The 17,110-nt window shown below is 43.4% G+C and overlaps 2 protein-coding genes across 2 annotated transcripts; one reads left to right on the top strand and one right to left on the bottom strand.

The window, feature by feature from the left end:
* Positions 1-1,418: 1,418 nt before the first annotated feature.
* Positions 1,419-11,682, bottom strand: LOC121711898. The gene is made up of 21 exons (XM_042095769.1): positions 11,564-11,682; positions 11,409-11,458; positions 11,228-11,326; positions 11,009-11,136; positions 10,756-10,893; positions 10,512-10,604; positions 10,169-10,333; positions 8,848-8,944; positions 8,034-8,254; positions 7,071-7,224; positions 6,149-6,357; positions 5,930-6,047; positions 5,398-5,597; positions 4,863-4,977; positions 4,392-4,561; positions 3,427-3,521; positions 2,709-2,839; positions 2,438-2,627; positions 1,854-1,995; positions 1,588-1,696; positions 1,419-1,506 (listed from the first exon to the last, which is right to left on the bottom strand). Exons 1-21 carry the CDS (start codon positions 11,584-11,586, stop codon positions 1,442-1,444), a joined length of 2,712 nt encoding a protein of 903 aa, XP_041951703.1. The 5' UTR covers positions 11,587-11,682; the 3' UTR covers positions 1,419-1,441.
* A 78-nt stretch (positions 11,683-11,760) lies between these two features.
* On the top strand, positions 11,761-15,509 carry LOC121711899 (potassium voltage-gated channel subfamily S member 3-like). The gene is made up of 2 exons (XM_042095770.1): positions 11,761-12,139; positions 13,083-15,509. The coding sequence occupies exon 2, from the start codon at positions 13,130-13,132 to the stop codon at positions 14,645-14,647; it is 1,518 nt and encodes a 505-aa protein (XP_041951704.1). The 5' UTR covers positions 11,761-12,139; positions 13,083-13,129; the 3' UTR covers positions 14,648-15,509.
* The last annotated feature ends 1,601 nt before the right edge of the window (positions 15,510-17,110 follow it).

Genomic DNA, 17,110 nt, shown 5'->3' with positions numbered 1-17,110 from the left:
TGAAGAGGCAGACAGACTATGCAGAGAAGTCTATCTCTCCTCTTCCCTTAAGTGAGGCATTGAACAGTTCAATGGCCCTGGGGACAAATGACTTTCTCAGTCTGTCAGTTGTGCAAGGCAGTGAGCGAAGTCTCCAGCTGATCAGGCTCTTCTGTTTAACAATAGTGCTGTGGAGTGGGTGACACTCATTGTCCAAGATGTTGATCAGTTTGTTCAGGGTCCTTTTGTCAGATAGTGAAGTGATACACTCCAGTTCAGCTTTCACTACAGAGCCAGCTTTTCTTACCAGCTTGTCAATTCACCCCACATCCTTCTTCCTTGTGCTTCCACCCCAGCATACTACTGCATAGAAGAGGACGCTGGCAACAACAGACTGGCAGAACATCCTGAGGAGCTTACTGCACACATTGAAGGACCGCAGCCTCCTCAGCCCTTTCTTGTAGAGTGCATCAGTGTTGGCTGACCAGTCCAGTTTATTGTCCAGGTGGAGACCCAGATACTTGTAGGTGCTAACCACCTCCACATTGACCCCATCAATGTGAACTGGTAGCAGAGTGGGCTTTGACCTGCGGAAATCCACCACCATCTCCTTGGTCTTTGAAGTGTTAAGTTGAAGATGATTGAGTTTGCACCATTGCACAAAGTCCTCCACCAGGCTCCTGTACTCCTCCTCCTGCCCGTTCCTGATACACCCCACAATTGCAGTATCAGAAAACTTCTGCATTAAAGTATTAGCTGGATGTAAAATTAATCAGTTAAATGATTCATTTAAATTTGCACCCCACATTTTCTTTATTAAAATATGACTGTTTTATCAAGGGCTATGAGCCATTCACTCCCACGACTTCATGAATTTCCGCTTAGTTTTTCCTCTTTCTCCAGAGGGTGGAGCCAGTGCTTTGCTCAGAGTGTGAAAGCAATTATGTGTTGCCCTGGGTAAGAAAGATCACAGGTTTTGTGACTGTGCAAATAGATCTTTTAAGAGGAGTGGTTTTAGAATTATAGAGGCCTCTTCTCTTCTGCCACAAAGCTTCTAAAGAGAACCAAGAAATGAGGTCCATAAAATAGATGTTTTATCACCTCATTTCCTTTCATCTTTCACCTACCCACAACTTAATGCAATGTTGTTTATAATATAACCTGTACTCCCCTTTCCCCTCTTGATTGTGCATGTAATAACAAATCTATGGAAAATAGATCCAACTAAATGTATTTATTAAGTAACAACCACAATTACCCATGTATGTACTGAATGACAACTGAATCTTGTACATGTTCTTTTGGAATGTGCTAAAGAGCCTAACAAATCTACCATAATATGGTAAAAATGTAGTCACCTTGACTACACTGGATGACAACACTTAATGTAATTAAACATGTGGATAAACAGAAAAAACAGACAGCAAGAGTTATCAGTATTGGAGTTTATAAAATTTTAATGTCATATCAGGAAGAGTAATCCAGAGGAAACATGTTCTATGTGCAGTTGAGAAACAGCTCTGGGACCTTTAAAAACAGGAAACATACATTAGAATTTTAAGGACGAAGAAAATTCCATTCATAAAATCATTTTGCACGACTCATTACCCCTTTTCACGCTGTTTGTGCCCATTTGCTTGTTAGCACACTGGCCATGGCACAGTCCATCCAAGGGGCTACTGGGGTCACAAATGACTGCATCACAATGGAAAACAACCTGAAATGGGAAGAAGCGTTAGGCCATTGTGGTCTCCATTCTGCCAAAATGATGTCTCACTTGAAAGGCAAACACCACCCCCCCCCCCCCCCAACCCCAAGCAAACACATAAGCAACAAATAAAGCACACAGAGGGGCAATAGCATGCTCCAATGACCTGGCCTGCAGGGGTATCCTCTGCCTCTGCGAAAGAGAACATCTTCACCTCTAACCTCTTGAAGAGGGAGGGGAACACCACCCTGTCGTCAGGCCTTACCGGGTGGAATATTGTCTGATCAGGGTCCTCAGGATTTGGACAGCTAATGAAAATAATAATAATTATTATTATTATTATCATTATTGATAAAACACAACACATGCACACACTCTATACCCCCCGGCCAACACACACACCACACTTTTATCCTACATCAGAAAACACACCGAGCCCTTAAAATAGCCTATACTTGCTAAACCTGCACAACATCCCATAATGTGTTAAAGGTTCTTTTGGAGTCCCCCATATCATCTCATCATATTGTTGGTATATGCTGGCCCCCCATAAACCCCAAATTAAATGAGCTCATCATTGCCCTCCACTGTCATCCTTTTTCAAAAAGGAATATTTCTATGGGTTTCCATTTTACTGTGAGGTGTGGTCATTAAGTGCATCGTTAAATTAGCAGTTAAATGGACTCGGCAGTGCACTACATCTCTTTATGATGTGGTGGCCATTTCCTGTCGGTTTAGTTCAGAACACACCCATCCACTATGACGTCCCATCGTGGTTTGGACATACGGTCCTCATTCAGAGCAGCCCAGCAGCGGTCAATGACGAGCTCTACGTTGGGATCCTTAAACTTCACCAGCTCCACCTCGAAGTAGAGCGGCTGCCTTAGGTACCTCACCACAGGGTAATCCCCATCAGAGAAGAAGTCTGTGTACTTCATATCTGAGGTAGATGAAAACAGGAAATTCACAAAGTGAACGTTTTTTTAACGGTAGTTTTAATAATGTAACCAAAACCCTTTACCTTTAGCAAGCCTCATATGAACCATGAGTTCCCCCACTCCAGCTTCGGCCACTGGTGTTGTGGATTGAGGCATAGTGGAAAAGGCCACAGTTTTACCAGCGTTCACAGCATAGATGCAGAAGAATCTGAATCTAAGAGTATGCATGTTGCAATAGTGAGTTTCCTTGTCAAGTGAAAAAGAGCAGTTGTACTGTTGGAGGTCTACTAAACATAAAGAAAAACAGATAAGATCCAAACTCTTCTCATCTGTGGTTTCCCCAAAGGTGGAACAGGCTACCAGAACGGAGGGAGTCCCTCTCCATCCTCAGACCCAGCTCTTCTAAGAATACCTCCTCTCCCAACACCACTAAAACACCCAACTTGCACTTACCATGAACTTCTTATCCATCCTGTCTAGTCCTCCAATCTACATCCCTGACTTAACCCCTTTATTTCACACCAGCCTGTGTTCCCATCTTTATCATTTAGGAAAGCTGCTCCGTTTTCATACATGTATATCTGTTTGAAGCAAAAATACATTCACTGTTCTAATCCTGATGTGAACAGGTTGACGTGAACGCTCCATTCTCTCTCTTGTACAAGGTAGTACTTATTCTTGTAATATTGTCTCCTATTCACACTGCACCTTGATTTTTTGCTCTTTTTTGTAAATCACTTTGTACAAGAGAGATAACTATGAATAAATGTAAATTATACCAACAGTAATCAGAATTCTTACCGATATACAGGTTCACTGAGATTCAATTGAGTCATGGTATTTTGAGCACTCTTCAAAGTGGCCTTGTTTTCATACACCATCACATCATCTTTAAACTACAAAAGAAACAAGATCAACATAAAACATTTCAGTCAGCACCACTTAATTGGTATTTAATACAACATGGAGGAATATGCTACTCACAAATATCTTTGGCGGAATGGCTTAGTTGGGGGGTGGGGGGGCATGAACTGGTCAAAGCATGCATAACTATTTTAAAAGCAAAATTAACAAACAGTCTATATCCATTAGGCCACTGTTTAATTAGCCACCCTACATAACAAAATCAAAAGGTCTACGAGCTTGCACACTAAAAAAAAAAAAGTGTGGAGAACATTATGAAACAAAGAACATATTTAATAAAAAAAAAAAAAAAAAAAAAACACACACCTCACGTAGAGATAAAACTGCCTTAAGTCAATCTACTAATTTTAACACCATGGGCAAGACCTTAACCGCAAACATTGAGGAGTCAGCTCAATACTCCCACATACCACACGATAGTTATAATAATGCACAATGCACAAGAGCTTTCCTTGTTGGTAGGCTTTGCACTTTGCCAACCATTGAAATCCTCTTCCTTTGTTCCTAAAGACAGTTTGGGAATCCCTGCATTAGACCATAACTATTCGGTCGTCCCTCTTCAAGCATCACCGCTACTAAGAAGGCTTTTTACCATAAGATCCAGGGTGCCACCGATGACACTCAAAAACTATTCTCCACTCAACCAGTCACCTCCTTCGGTTACCAACCTCACAGCACATTCTTCAGACAAAGTGGCGGCTATCAGTAATCAAATAAACAACTCACAACTACATCCTCCAGGTCAGGGGGCAACTAACTCTCCAACATGTAGCCATCCTTCTTTATGTCCCTCCCCCCCCCCCCATACATATTAGCCTCCAAATCCACACAGTCCTACGTACCTTTCTGATGGTCCCACAAGAATCAACACGGAAGTAGAAAAAGGCGAAGCGGTCATCACTGTAGTAGGGCCCACATGAGGGATCATTCAGAGTCAGCTGTCTAGGGTCGAGTCTGGGCACGGCCTCCAATTTAACAGCAAGAGCCCGAATGGTCCCATTTGGACTACATTCTGGAGAGGGGTGTTACACAAGACATTGTTAAAGATTAAACAATTAAACAAACAAAGAGCTGAAGAACCTGAGGGAAAGCAATTCACTTCAATACCACAGGTCACTTTTAACCAGTGGGTTAAAGGACTGACATCGTGTTTGTGAAACCTGCTAGTGATGGAAGTGGCCTACTTTAAAAAGACGGTTCACATCTCACACATTGATTTTTAGTTTCTTCTAAATGAATATGTCCATGGTACATACAACAGTGTGGGCTGAACGACTTAGAATGTGAGATTTTATTCTCTAAACTTTACAGACCAATGACCGAGGTGAGGAAGGAACAGGCCAGGGAGAAGTAAGTGATGTTCCAACCCTTCTCCGGGTTTTGCAGCGTCACATCGAGCCTGCCCCTCACAAATGACGATTGGACCCCCTGAAACACAGATTGCACTTTTCATGCAGAGGTTTAAACTGCATAACCATCACCTACATAAAGGGTACAGTCCTTCAATTCACCAGAAAAGGAGAATCAGCACAGGGAGATGTGGGTTATGAATCAAAACCAGAAAGTGATAAATTCTCCCTATGACTAGTTGCTAGTAGTATGATCGTTAGCTTTAAACTTACACTGCATAACACTATTCTAAACCAGTCATCTTGGCCAAGACATGCTTTCTGACAGAACAGGTTTGGACAAAATCCAGTGAGATTATAGCCTAAACCTTTTATACATTTGTGATGTTTTTTGGATCAAACAAAAGTTGGGCCCAACACACACACACAAAAACAACAAAAGTGAAGAAGTAATGTTGGCCCAAGATTGTGCCTTTTCTGCAGTAATGGTTTACTGTACCTCAATGGCAATGTCAGGAGACCCAAATGGAACCACTAGGCTGAAATGAGTTACGTTCTCTTTGAAGCTGTACTGTTGAGCCAGCTCTCCAGTCAGCAGACTGCCACCAACCAACGTCTCAAAGTTAGGGCCTTGGCTTCCATACTTAACAGTGATGTAGACGTTCCGCTGATCACACGAGCCAGTGACCGATGCCAGATCTGCAAAATCAAGGACAAACCTCAATACATAAAATGAGTAGCGTCATCAGGGGTGCAGATCCTAGTTGAAACCGATACATCTTCATAAGGAAATAATACATACATTTCTGACATTACAGTCCTTCCAAACACCCAGCATATACATTTTCCGATGGGTGTCTTAATCACACAATATTTGTACAACCAGAGAGCATCAGAGATCACTTCAGAACCAAGAGTCATTAATGGGTCATGGTTTTGCTCAGTGCATGCATCCACACATCTAAAGTTAAAGTGAAACGTTGATATTTAGCAGACACCTTTATCACTACTATCACTTTCACTACCCTTACCAGTATCCTTCACTGAAGTTTCCAAAACTGCGGGGTGAAAGAACATGGTCTCCTCTGGTAGAACAAGAAAGACAAACACCAGGTCCAGAGTGTAGGTCATCGTTTTCACATTGGGAATCTGTGGTATGTGTGGAAACGTTTTGAATAATCCATCAGTGTTTTTTGCCCTGGGTATATTCATATGTGGCAGTGGTGGTTTGAGAGTAGGCCGATTCATACCTCCTTAATGACTGCCGGGTGAGTGAACGGCACTTCTAGACTGAAAGCTTTGGAGCCATTAGGGAAGCCATGCTGTCGGATGTCAAAGCCATTGGCTGCAGCTTCGAGTACAGTCATCTCAGCAGAGTCAATTGTGATGTTAGTCAGCTCCACATCAGGCAGGAATGTACCCAAAACCATTTTGAACACACCTTCCTCTGGAACAGTGTCTAAACATGGCACATATGGCAATTTAGGAAGAAAAAAAAAAAAAAAAAAAAAAAAAAAAAAAAATCTGATGTTAGTACAAAGCAAATAACAATGACTGTACATTAGGCCGTGTTTAGTAAGTCCTCATTTCAGAAATGTACAGTAGGACTGCTTATAAGGTAATACTGCAGCTACGCGTCAAAGAGACTGGGTGAGCAAAAAAGAAAAAAGTACAAATTGTATTCATTTTACAGCTTGCTGTGCTACACCCCCACCCGCCTTATCCTTACACTGATTAATGGTACAACACATACACCCAGGACACAGCAGATTGAAATAATGAGTCATTTTATAGTCATTGTGGATGATGGTGCATAAAACTGAGTGACATACAATTAGTTTACACTGCCTACGGTATAAATACACTTTTGGAGGTCACACAGACAGAACAGAACAAAAAAAAAAAATGTAGACAAAACAAAGGAAGAGGACCCCAATTTAAATGGTTGGCAAAGTGCAAAGCCTACAGACAAGGAAAGTTCTCGTGCATGAATTATAACTATCGTGTGGTATGTGGGAGTATTGAGCGGACTCCTCAATGTTTGCGGTTAAGGTCTTACCCATGGTGTTAAAATTAGTAGATTGACTTAAGGCAGAGTTATCAAATTAGCTTTGGTTACATGCAAGACTTTGCACTTTTGCCCATCATTTAAATCAGGGCCCAGAGACTCACAGTCAATGACGTGTGGTGGCCTGGGGACAGGTGGGGTGGTGATGGGGTAGAGGACTTTGTAGCGGGTCTCAGAGCCTCCAGAAGCTCTCCACAGGAGTTCCACCATGGGCTCAATGGTGAAGGTGGTTTGGTAGTCTCTTTTATGAACATGGCTCTTTAAAAATATAAAAACATCCAATAATAGATAGAGTAGATATAGATTGCAATGCACCAACATAGCTGATAATGCAGAGATGATTACTAAGGTGTTGCTAGGATAGACATCGTGTTTGCATAGTTTAAGGAAAGTTGATGGTGTAAAAGTAGACAGTTTAAAAGTTGAATGTAGATAGTTTAATGGATGTTGATTGACAGAATGTTTAATGGCTGTTGATAGGCAGATAATTCAGTGGATGTTGATAGGTAGATTGTTTAAATGGATGTTGTAAGCAGATAGCTAAATGAATGTTGATACAGATTATACTATATAGATAGGCTTTGCTAAATGCTTAATGGATGTTGATGCACCTAGTTTCCCTTATATCCTTGTAGAATGGAGAGACAGAGTTGGCCTAGTTGAGCAGATACAGGTGCAAATCAGTTTAATTGGTTCTTTGTGATGTCATAATGCTAGTGCAAAGTCTATGGGGAAAAATAAGCTTGTTTTTGTGTTAATATCGTAAAGTAAAAGTTTACAAAAATGAAGATTGAGAAAAGACCTACGTTACAATGTTTGAACGAAGTTAAACGGTTGAAGCTGAATTACACAGACGTTTTGGTTAGAAGAATAAAAAGACTTTGGATAACAGAACTCATGAATCTGAGACCAAACACTGTTAAGACATTACCCTTTTATCCAAAAGAACCATTAGTGCATTTTATGACTAAAAAGACAACGATTACAGGTCACAACAATGACCCACACATTTTAAATGCTGCGTGCGTGCGTATCTGTGTACACACCACTGCTAACCTCATACCAACCTTGTAGTACCCATCAGGGGACCCAATGGGCATCTCGATCACAATGTGAGAGTCTGTGGCATAGAGAGAGTAGCCCTTAGCCACCATGCTTGCCTCATCCAGCCTTTGGCCCTCAATTCCCATGTAGGCCTGTAGGGTCTCGCTGGAGGCAGAGGACAACAGTGGAGTGATGTGTCGGGGCAGACGCCAGGTGATCATCTCCTCAGTGAAAGACACGCCACCTTCAAACAACAACAACGGTCAGCTGACTGCACTGTAGACCCTCGCCTATATAATCAAGTGAAGAGAAAATAAATCCTGCACAAGTATTCTGAATCCCAGTGATTTAGGAGGGCTGATGTCTGGCCATCCAGATCAAGAGTTTTGATAAAAACATTCATCTGCAGTAACACTTTTTACAACAAGAAGGTCAGGTATGTGCTCGAAACCAGTCATGAAGCTCAACTGGAAAAGGCAAGGTGGTAACTCAGCTGCATTGCAAGTTTTTTTTAAATGGAAAAGGAAGCCAAATGAAGGAATAAAAAGGTAGAACCTGACATCATGACAGAGGAGCGCTTCAACGACAGATTCAGGCTTAAGATAAAACCCCAGTCAGACACAACTGGATAAACAGGTCTTACTTGTCGGGTGGCATCAAATGTGCTATATCAAGACCGCCATCAAACTCCACTGGAGAATTCACCTCCAGCTGACGGGATGGGTTATTTATGCCTGGACTTGGGGCTCCTTCAGCTACACTGACTGCCACCGGTGCTCAGCCAAGTACCAGCCTGTGTGTGTGTAAGAAGTCTTCACAGTTGAGGGCTCGACTCACCAGTGGGACATGCAGCGCTTGCGTTGACCAGAAACAGCATCCAGCGATGCTCGTACACAACAGAGCTCCTCATTACTGCCATGGGGACTCCAGCCACCTGTTGTTGTGAACAGACTTCACAAGTCACCATCTAAAGGCTCTTCAAAGTTGTCAGATAAAGGAGTGATGTACAAAGAATGGCAAGGCCTAGATAGACTCTTTCAACTTACGGCGGCCTTACATTGTACGATTTTGTTCTGTTTTCACAGTCGGCGACTACATTTCCAAAGTCGGACAGAAATCATGGGAGTTGTACTGGAATCGCGGCGCACTCCCGTCAACTAGATCGTTAAGTGTAAGGTGCCAATCTTAGCGGTTGTAAGTCAGTCGGAGTCATTCCTTTTCTAGTTTTGCCGTTACGACAATATCAAACATGTTTGATATCGCAAGTCTTTCTAGTCGTGGCTCATGCAAATAGTGACGTGAACTATGAAACCCAATAGTGACACCTCTCCAACACCAAACAGGAAGGGGCAAAGTAGGCGACAGCTGTAGCCTATATGATTATTTGTAATTCTTAGAATATTTGTCATTTCTAATACATATTTAGTCGGCTCTTCCACATGACAGAACAACTCTATCGGTTAGGGATGTCACGTATGAAACAATGCTGCAGAAACACGAAAATACGACTGAGTTTAGTAGGCTCTCATTTCAGTTCCTGTTTATCTATTGCACAACGGGTAATTTAAAGGAATCTAGTTGCAGTCTTGTAAATAGTGACCCTGCAAGATCCCTAGTCATTGCAAAATCATAGTCGGACTTAAAATTCTACTAGCCTACTTGTCTTTAGATGTGAGAGGGTCTGAGACTGTAGTCTTTCAAAAATATTTTCCAAATCTTTCCAAAGTCTGTCAGTGTAAAGAGGGCTTTAAACATCAACAATCATGTCTGTCCAAGGCACGGAAAACACTGAGCTAACCGTAATTTAGGAGTAAGCAAAAATGAACGAAAAAAAGAAATAAATAATGAAATAAATGAATCAAATCAGTTGAAATTTTGTACAGCTCTACCCCTATAGTCCAAAATATATAAATAGTATCTGCATTTGTTTTGAACATTTAAACCGGAAACCATCTAGGGACAGATTGAAAGGGTCTATTCATGGGTTTAATCAGGTCCCTTTCCACAGGTGTATTAATCAAGCACCATGCAGCCTGCATTCATAATCATGGTGCGTAATTTTATACACCTGTGGAAAGGGACCTGGTGAAACCCATGAATAAGGGTGAATGGGAGGAGCAAAGGGAAATAAGTGGGAAGGGAGATATGTCTGAATTACATCTTGAGAATATGTCACTGAAGTGTTGTGCAGGCCTCTTATCAGCAGACGAGTCGGAGAGGTGTAAAGTCCGTAGCCTAGCGTGTGGAGTTCCACTGGAGTGACCTCTTTCTGTGCAGGTGCATAGACAATCACCTTCAGGAGTCTGAAGGGGGACCTTGTGCCCTGTAACAAAGAATCAACATGCAAATTCAAATAACTTCATTTTTCCTGTTAGGAACTTCACGTGTGAAAAGCACCAGTACATTCGTATACAGAATACAAATCACATGGGGAGTGGCGACATGTAACACACCACATAAGCAATAATCAATTAAAATCACATAACGAACTGAATTAATACCGCAGATACTGATTTAACTGGGGTGGCATCCTTTACACCAGAGACCATCCATGCCAGTTGTTCAGAGGTTGGAAGATTATGCTCCACAGACACCTGATGAGTAGTTACAGTTACATTGTAAAAACACAACACACAAGATAAACAAAGATAAACAGAAATGTCTGCAACACAAATTCCATCTAAAAATGAGATTCTAAAGTATTATGTTCTTTAGTGCAAGTGGGTAAAGCTCAAAACACAAGACCTCCATGTAGTTTTGGGAGCAGAGGATTTCACGAGAGGTCCACTTTGGATAGCTGCATGACTTGGACACAGTATGGACTCTATGTGAGTCTTCTCCATGTGGTCGGAGCTGAAGATTTATCTCAAACGTTCCATCACTCTAAACATTACGTTTAAAATGTCAAAACTCCAAATAATGACAAGCAACATCAGAGCACTTCTTTAATGAAAATGAATTTGCTACAGCTGCCAAGTCAAGTGGCTTCATTACATACCTTTGATTGAGTGTAACAGTGTTGGAGAGAGACATAAAGCCGTGTATTGCCCCAAGGATCTGAGACCATACTGAATCCACACTTAGCAGCCAGGAAAGGTGTAATAGGTCCGATAACATCACTGCCATCTGAAAAGGCAATTGAACTACTGGTTATAACAGAACGCACTACAACAACTGGTTCTAACCATGAAACAGCGTTGTTGAGTCTCCTACTTACTGAGAACATACACTTTAGCTTGAGCTAGTTCCCCTGCTGTAAGATAGCCGTCCACGCTCACGCGCAACAGATTTCCTAGACACTCAGAGCGCGTGCCATCTGTTTGATGGGGGGATTGTAATGGGTGAAAGGAAGTTAGACAAAAGCACTGCAGAGCCCACTTTTAGAGTTAAACACTTACCCGGGTAGGCCCATATTGGCAAAGTTGTGGTTAATGCCAATATTAAAACCCTGGAAGAAGTTTAAAATTGACAGTGAGGTCAGCAATATAATGTGTGATAGACTAATCACAAATATTGATTGATACATTGCAACTAGGCTACTTCAAACACTTACTGGAAACAAAGAAGAGAGCTCATCCTACGATGTTACGAGTGACCTGCCTCAGATACTGTGAGAAGTCGGATAACCAGAAGCCGGATAATATAAGTTGGGCAATAAAAACCCAAATTGAAAGCGTGGTTATTACAGCTGTAGACTATCGTAATCAAATCTAAGTGCCACACAGATGATTCTAACATCTGCGTAATTGCGGCCAAATATATTTTTATATATAGTTAAACGCTTAATAAAATAAATCAAAAATCAAGTCATATGCCAGGTAGGCTATTGTGTTCGTATTTTGTGTAAGGGGAACTTTTAATCTGATTATATATTTTTTTCTAATTCATATCTTGTGCTGGTTGAGTCCGTTCCGCCCACTTTGAGCCCGGGTAAGACAGCCTGCGCATACTAGCCCAAGTAAAGTATCAATCCTGAGGGGACGGACCATGAGGAAGGTCTTCAGATGTGCGGAACTGCGTGCTGACTCAACGTGGGGTACGCGGTTTGGTGGACGAAATGGCTGCAACAGCTTCTTCGCTATATCTGCACGGACCTCCGGAACATAGACAACATTAAATGAGAAATACGGTAGGTTATGTTTAACATTTTGGAGGCGTCTACATATCTTGTACTATTTTCAAACTATTGCAAAACTGTGTTTTGTTATTATGGGCGTGTGTTCTCGCGTTTGCTCTTTGGTAGCCGCAACTTACATAATTCTAATGCACTACGATAATACTGGCCTACCAGTATTTTACAGATGTTTAGCACAATCGAGAATATAAGTGTGGTTCATTATTGCATGAAAAGCTATTCAGTTTAAAGTAGTAAAGTGATGTGATTTAATTACCCCGCCCACCCACTCGCCCTTAACCATCAGTTAACTTAGAAACAGGCACCTTACTTTGGATAGACAATAGCAATATATCATAGAAGTGAACGGCAAAAATCTGAACTGGAGTAACTCAACATTAGGCATATGTTTAGTGTTCTAAAGACGTCAAATAGGTCGTTTTAGTTACCAAAATGATAGCTAAGGAGCCAAAAGTGAATGGATCGCTATGAAAACTATTCTTTCATTATACAACTAAACGCGACAAAATACTCAAAATAACTGAGCCAGCTCTATAGCCTAGGCCTACTTATGTGATCTCAATGGCGATGCAGCGTTTGTTTGCACCTCCAAACAGCATGACTTACCTGGTTACCGCCCCAAAACGCCCACAAATGGCCATATGTTTGTGTGAAAGAATATCATAAGTCAGTTTTGACAGCTCGCATTCTGGTCTCTCTGTATCCTTACGTAGCTTCTGATCACCGTTTATAGTAACTTATCTGTGACCTAATAGTCTTATGTTCCCAATATTAACAATTATTTACCTTAATAAACATAGCCTACAAGTGCACACTAAGATTTATATCCAAATGCATGATTCATGAATGCATGAAAATGGTGAATTTGACAGTTGACATATGCTGCTGTTAAAAATAAAGTTTTATGTTCACTTAAATAATCTTTTCCTCTCTGTAGATGGATAAGTGAAACAAGCCAACTCCATCTATCTACCCAACTTCTCAATGCCCCCCAACAACGGCACAATGGTTTACGGCCAGATACTCCACAGCCGCGGCCGAGAGGAAGACCAGGTCAACCTCAATGTGGGCGGGATGCTGCACAAGGTGGACAAGAGCACGCTGATGCGCTTCCCGCAGACACGCCTTGGGCGCCTGCTGTGCTGCCACACGGAGGAGGCTATCTTGGAACTGTGCGATGACTACAGTGCAGCTGACCAGGAGTACTACTTTGACCGCAACCCCGGCATCTTCCGCTGTGTGCTAAACTTCTACCACACGGGCCACATTCATGTGATGGAGGAGTTGTGCGTGTTCTCGTTCAACCAGGAGATCGAATACTGGGGCATCCAGGAGCTATACCTGGCCTCATGCTGTAGCAACTGGTACCAGGAGCGCAAGGCGTACATCGAGGACCGCGACTGGGACGTGCGTAGCGATGACCCACAGCCCAGCTTGGACTCGTCCTTCGAGGAGCTCTCGGTGCTGGAGAAGGACCTGGAAAAGTTCAAGGGTGCCTGGTGTGCGGACATCCGACGCTACGTGTGGCTGACCCTGGAGGACCCAGGCTACTCGCTCTCGTCGAAAGTGATTACGGCGGCATCGCTGAGCGTGGTGCTCACCTCCATCGTAGCCATGTGCGTGCACAGCATGCCCGAGTTTCAGCGCGTGGACGCCAGCGACCGGCCGGTCGAGGACCCTGTCCTGGCCATCCTGGAGGTGGTCTGCATCATTTGCTTCTCGGCCGAGTTCGCCGTGCGACTGGTCGTGGCGCCCTCGCCCCGCAAGTTCCTTGCCAACCCTCTCAACATGATTGACTTTGCGTCCATCCTGCCATTCTACATCACGCTGGCGTTCGAGACCATCGACGAGGAGCGGGGCGAGGAGGAGAGCGAGAACCTGGAGAACGTGGGCAAGGTGGTGCAGGTGCTACGGCTCATGCGCATCTTCCGCATCCTCAAGCTGGCGCGCCACTCGGTGGGGCTGCGCGCGCTGGGCGCCACGGTGCGCCACAGCTACGAGGAAGTGGGCCTCCTCATCCTCTTCCTCTCCGTCGGGATCTCCATCTTCTCCGTGCTCATCTACTCGGCCGAGAAGGAGGACGCCGACTCGGACCTCGGCACCATCCCGGTCGGCTGGTGGTGGGCCACCATCACCATGACCACCGTCGGCTACGGCGACACCTGCCCCGTGACGACGGCCGGCAAGCTCGTGGCGGCGCTCTGCATCATCTGCGGCCTGCTCGTGGTGGCCCTGCCCATCAGCATCATCTTCAACAAGTTCTCTAAGTACTACCAGAGGAACAAGGCCATGGACGCCAACCTGGCCGAAGCCGACAAGCCGCCAGACAGTCCTTACATGCACATCCGAGAGCTCTACGGTCAGAGCCTGTACCCCTTCCTTGGTGGGATCTCCTTCAAAAGCAGCGACAGCAGCGGTGGGGATGACACGGACGCGTCCAGCCTCCAGGACGTCGAGGCTGTATGTGACGTGGACGTTCCAGAAAAAAAGGAGCCGAAGTAACTTTTTTTTTTTTTCCCTTTCCATTTCCTTGTTGCTATCTGGCTTCTGTGGCGAGACACACTTTACCGCTGAAAGCACTTTCCTCAGGGCTAATAAAATATCTCCTCTACCAGCCTCGACACAATAGCGGCATCTTCTCAGAATGCAGAGATGTCTTCTTACATTTTCAGTTTGCGCTGACTGATGTTCACAGGAAATGTGATTCTTTATTTTGTGCCTCAACCCCCCCCCCAATTGGAGTATGCACACTGGATGGACAATGGCAGGAAGCCAAAACAACTTAATTGAAAACTTGCAGTGTGTCCATTTTCCTCTCAACTGACAGCAAACGGGGAGATTGTCAATCTGTACCCTTCCATTATAGGCCTAATCTGTCTGCCCGGAAACTGTCCACGGTGAGTCACAAATTGCAGACATCAGATGCAAAGCAAACCGTGTCAAAGTTATCAGCAACGGAAGGAATCTGGAAGGCAAGCCCAATCCCAACTCGTCCCAAAAAAAGCACCTCTTTCGGCATTGTGTGAATAGATGTTATTGATTGGATTTGGCTTGGACAACTGCATGAGTTAAAGCATCCTCACTTCACCCCTGAACCCACTCTATGCATTATATTGATGGTACTAGTCATTATGACCTCCCATGGAGAGTATTTGCTCTTCATATGGTTAAACCTTTTGGAATGTGATTGCAAAGCCTGTGACACACACACACACACAGACACACACACACACACACACACACACAGACAAGGACACAGATCCACTGACACACCATCCTCCAAACAAATGCTGGCATGGCATGCTCCCAGTAAAGGGCTGAAGAACAGAAATGGTAAATGAATAAAGAGATTTGCCCGAGGTTAGAATTGTGGTCCTGGATCATTATTGCTAAGAGTGATGTTACTTTGTGAGGCATCGGAGCTCTGTGCTCATCTTCCAAAAAGTGTTCTTTTGTTGTTCAGTTGCGTTTTGTTGTTGTTGTTGTTGTTGTTGTTAGATTGTTTCAGTTGTTTCTTAGAGCTTCTGCTCTGCTATGCAGTGAATCTGAGAATGAACATTAAGGCCCATTTCACACTGCCTGTATTGTATGTGCGTTGTGAAGGCCGTGTTACCTGTTGATTTTTCAATTCAGTGCCAATGTGAACAGGTTAGAGCAATCATACTGTCTGCGTGAAGCACACACTCGCACTCTACACAATGCATGCAGTGTGAAATACTGGCCTGGGCCTCTGAGTTTGCGTTGCACTGCCTTACCAGTCGATTTTCAAGTTCACAGTTTCTTGTTAACAGTTAGAGCATTCACTTTGCGTGCTTGAGACACGCATGTCTCAGGTGTGGTTTAAGTGTGTGGCTCAAGTGTAAAAACATTTGGGTTGGCAGTAGCATTGTCACAGCTGTAATGTTGGCAATGTGAATGCACAAGTGAATGTGAACTGCAGCAGTAGTGCAATGCAGTCACCAAGGTACCCAATGTAGCTGAACTGCTGTGGCTCTGCAGCGATACCCTCGATGTTCTGCGCAGGTAATGTGAACGCTTTATTAACCTGTTGGCATGAGATGAAAATCAACGAGTATCGCCGCCATAAGGCAACACCCAAGTAGGTAATTGGAAACGGACCTAATGTCCAATGTCACTCTGATTGGTCACTGCCAATACCAGGTTCACTAAAATTCTGTAATTCTGTTGGGCTGTATTTTTTGGCTGAAAGGTTCTGTACAGACCTGCCAATCACAGCTCTCTGGAGGTGCCTCCATGTGTTCCTGTGTGCGGTCCACTTCCTGTATTGATTGCCTGCCAGGAGACGTCATGTATGCATGGCTAGGTCTCCATTATCAGTGAGCAGCAGCCAACTCACTGCAGTAGTCAACAAAAAACAAAAAAACATGTCCAGTAAGCACTTCAGTTCGGGAGCATAATGAAAATGCATTGTTTCAATATTTTTATAGCATACAATATTCCATATTATATCAGAACTTTTATTAGGCTACATATGCTTACATTCCTCCTCCCCTGGATATATGTAAACAAATATGCAAAAACATCTGAAACGCAGAATGTTCAGCATATATTTATTTATTTTTATTGTGTGACAACAGGATTTGTTACATGAAGGTGCCTTAATATCCCTGTTAATACATTAGGAGATCTGGAGTTAATAGATCCCCTCACTTGGGTTCTCAGTTCTTTTACATCGCCACTATAGCATTCCATTTCAGTCTGCATCAACATGCACCATGGCACTAAACCACTATTCAGAAGCAATATTCAGTAGGAAAGTTACTATGCCAAACAGTTTGAGTTTGAAAGACAGAAGGCACATTTTGTCCAAACTACTTTGTCAGACTTTGCATCGACCAGTTCAGTTTAATTTCCCGTCGCCCTAGAATGGCTTCAGTGCATTAGCCCATCCTCATTAGTCTCAATACTGTCGCTGTAAGCACAGAATATTTTTGTTTTGATGGG

Source organism: Alosa sapidissima, chromosome 6 (genome assembly GCF_018492685.1).
Source record: "Alosa sapidissima isolate fAloSap1 chromosome 6, fAloSap1.pri, whole genome shotgun sequence".
In the NCBI taxonomy this organism is placed as follows: Eukaryota; Metazoa; Chordata; class Actinopteri; order Clupeiformes; family Clupeidae; genus Alosa; species Alosa sapidissima.
This window is presented reverse-complemented; position numbering and strand designations above follow the sequence as displayed.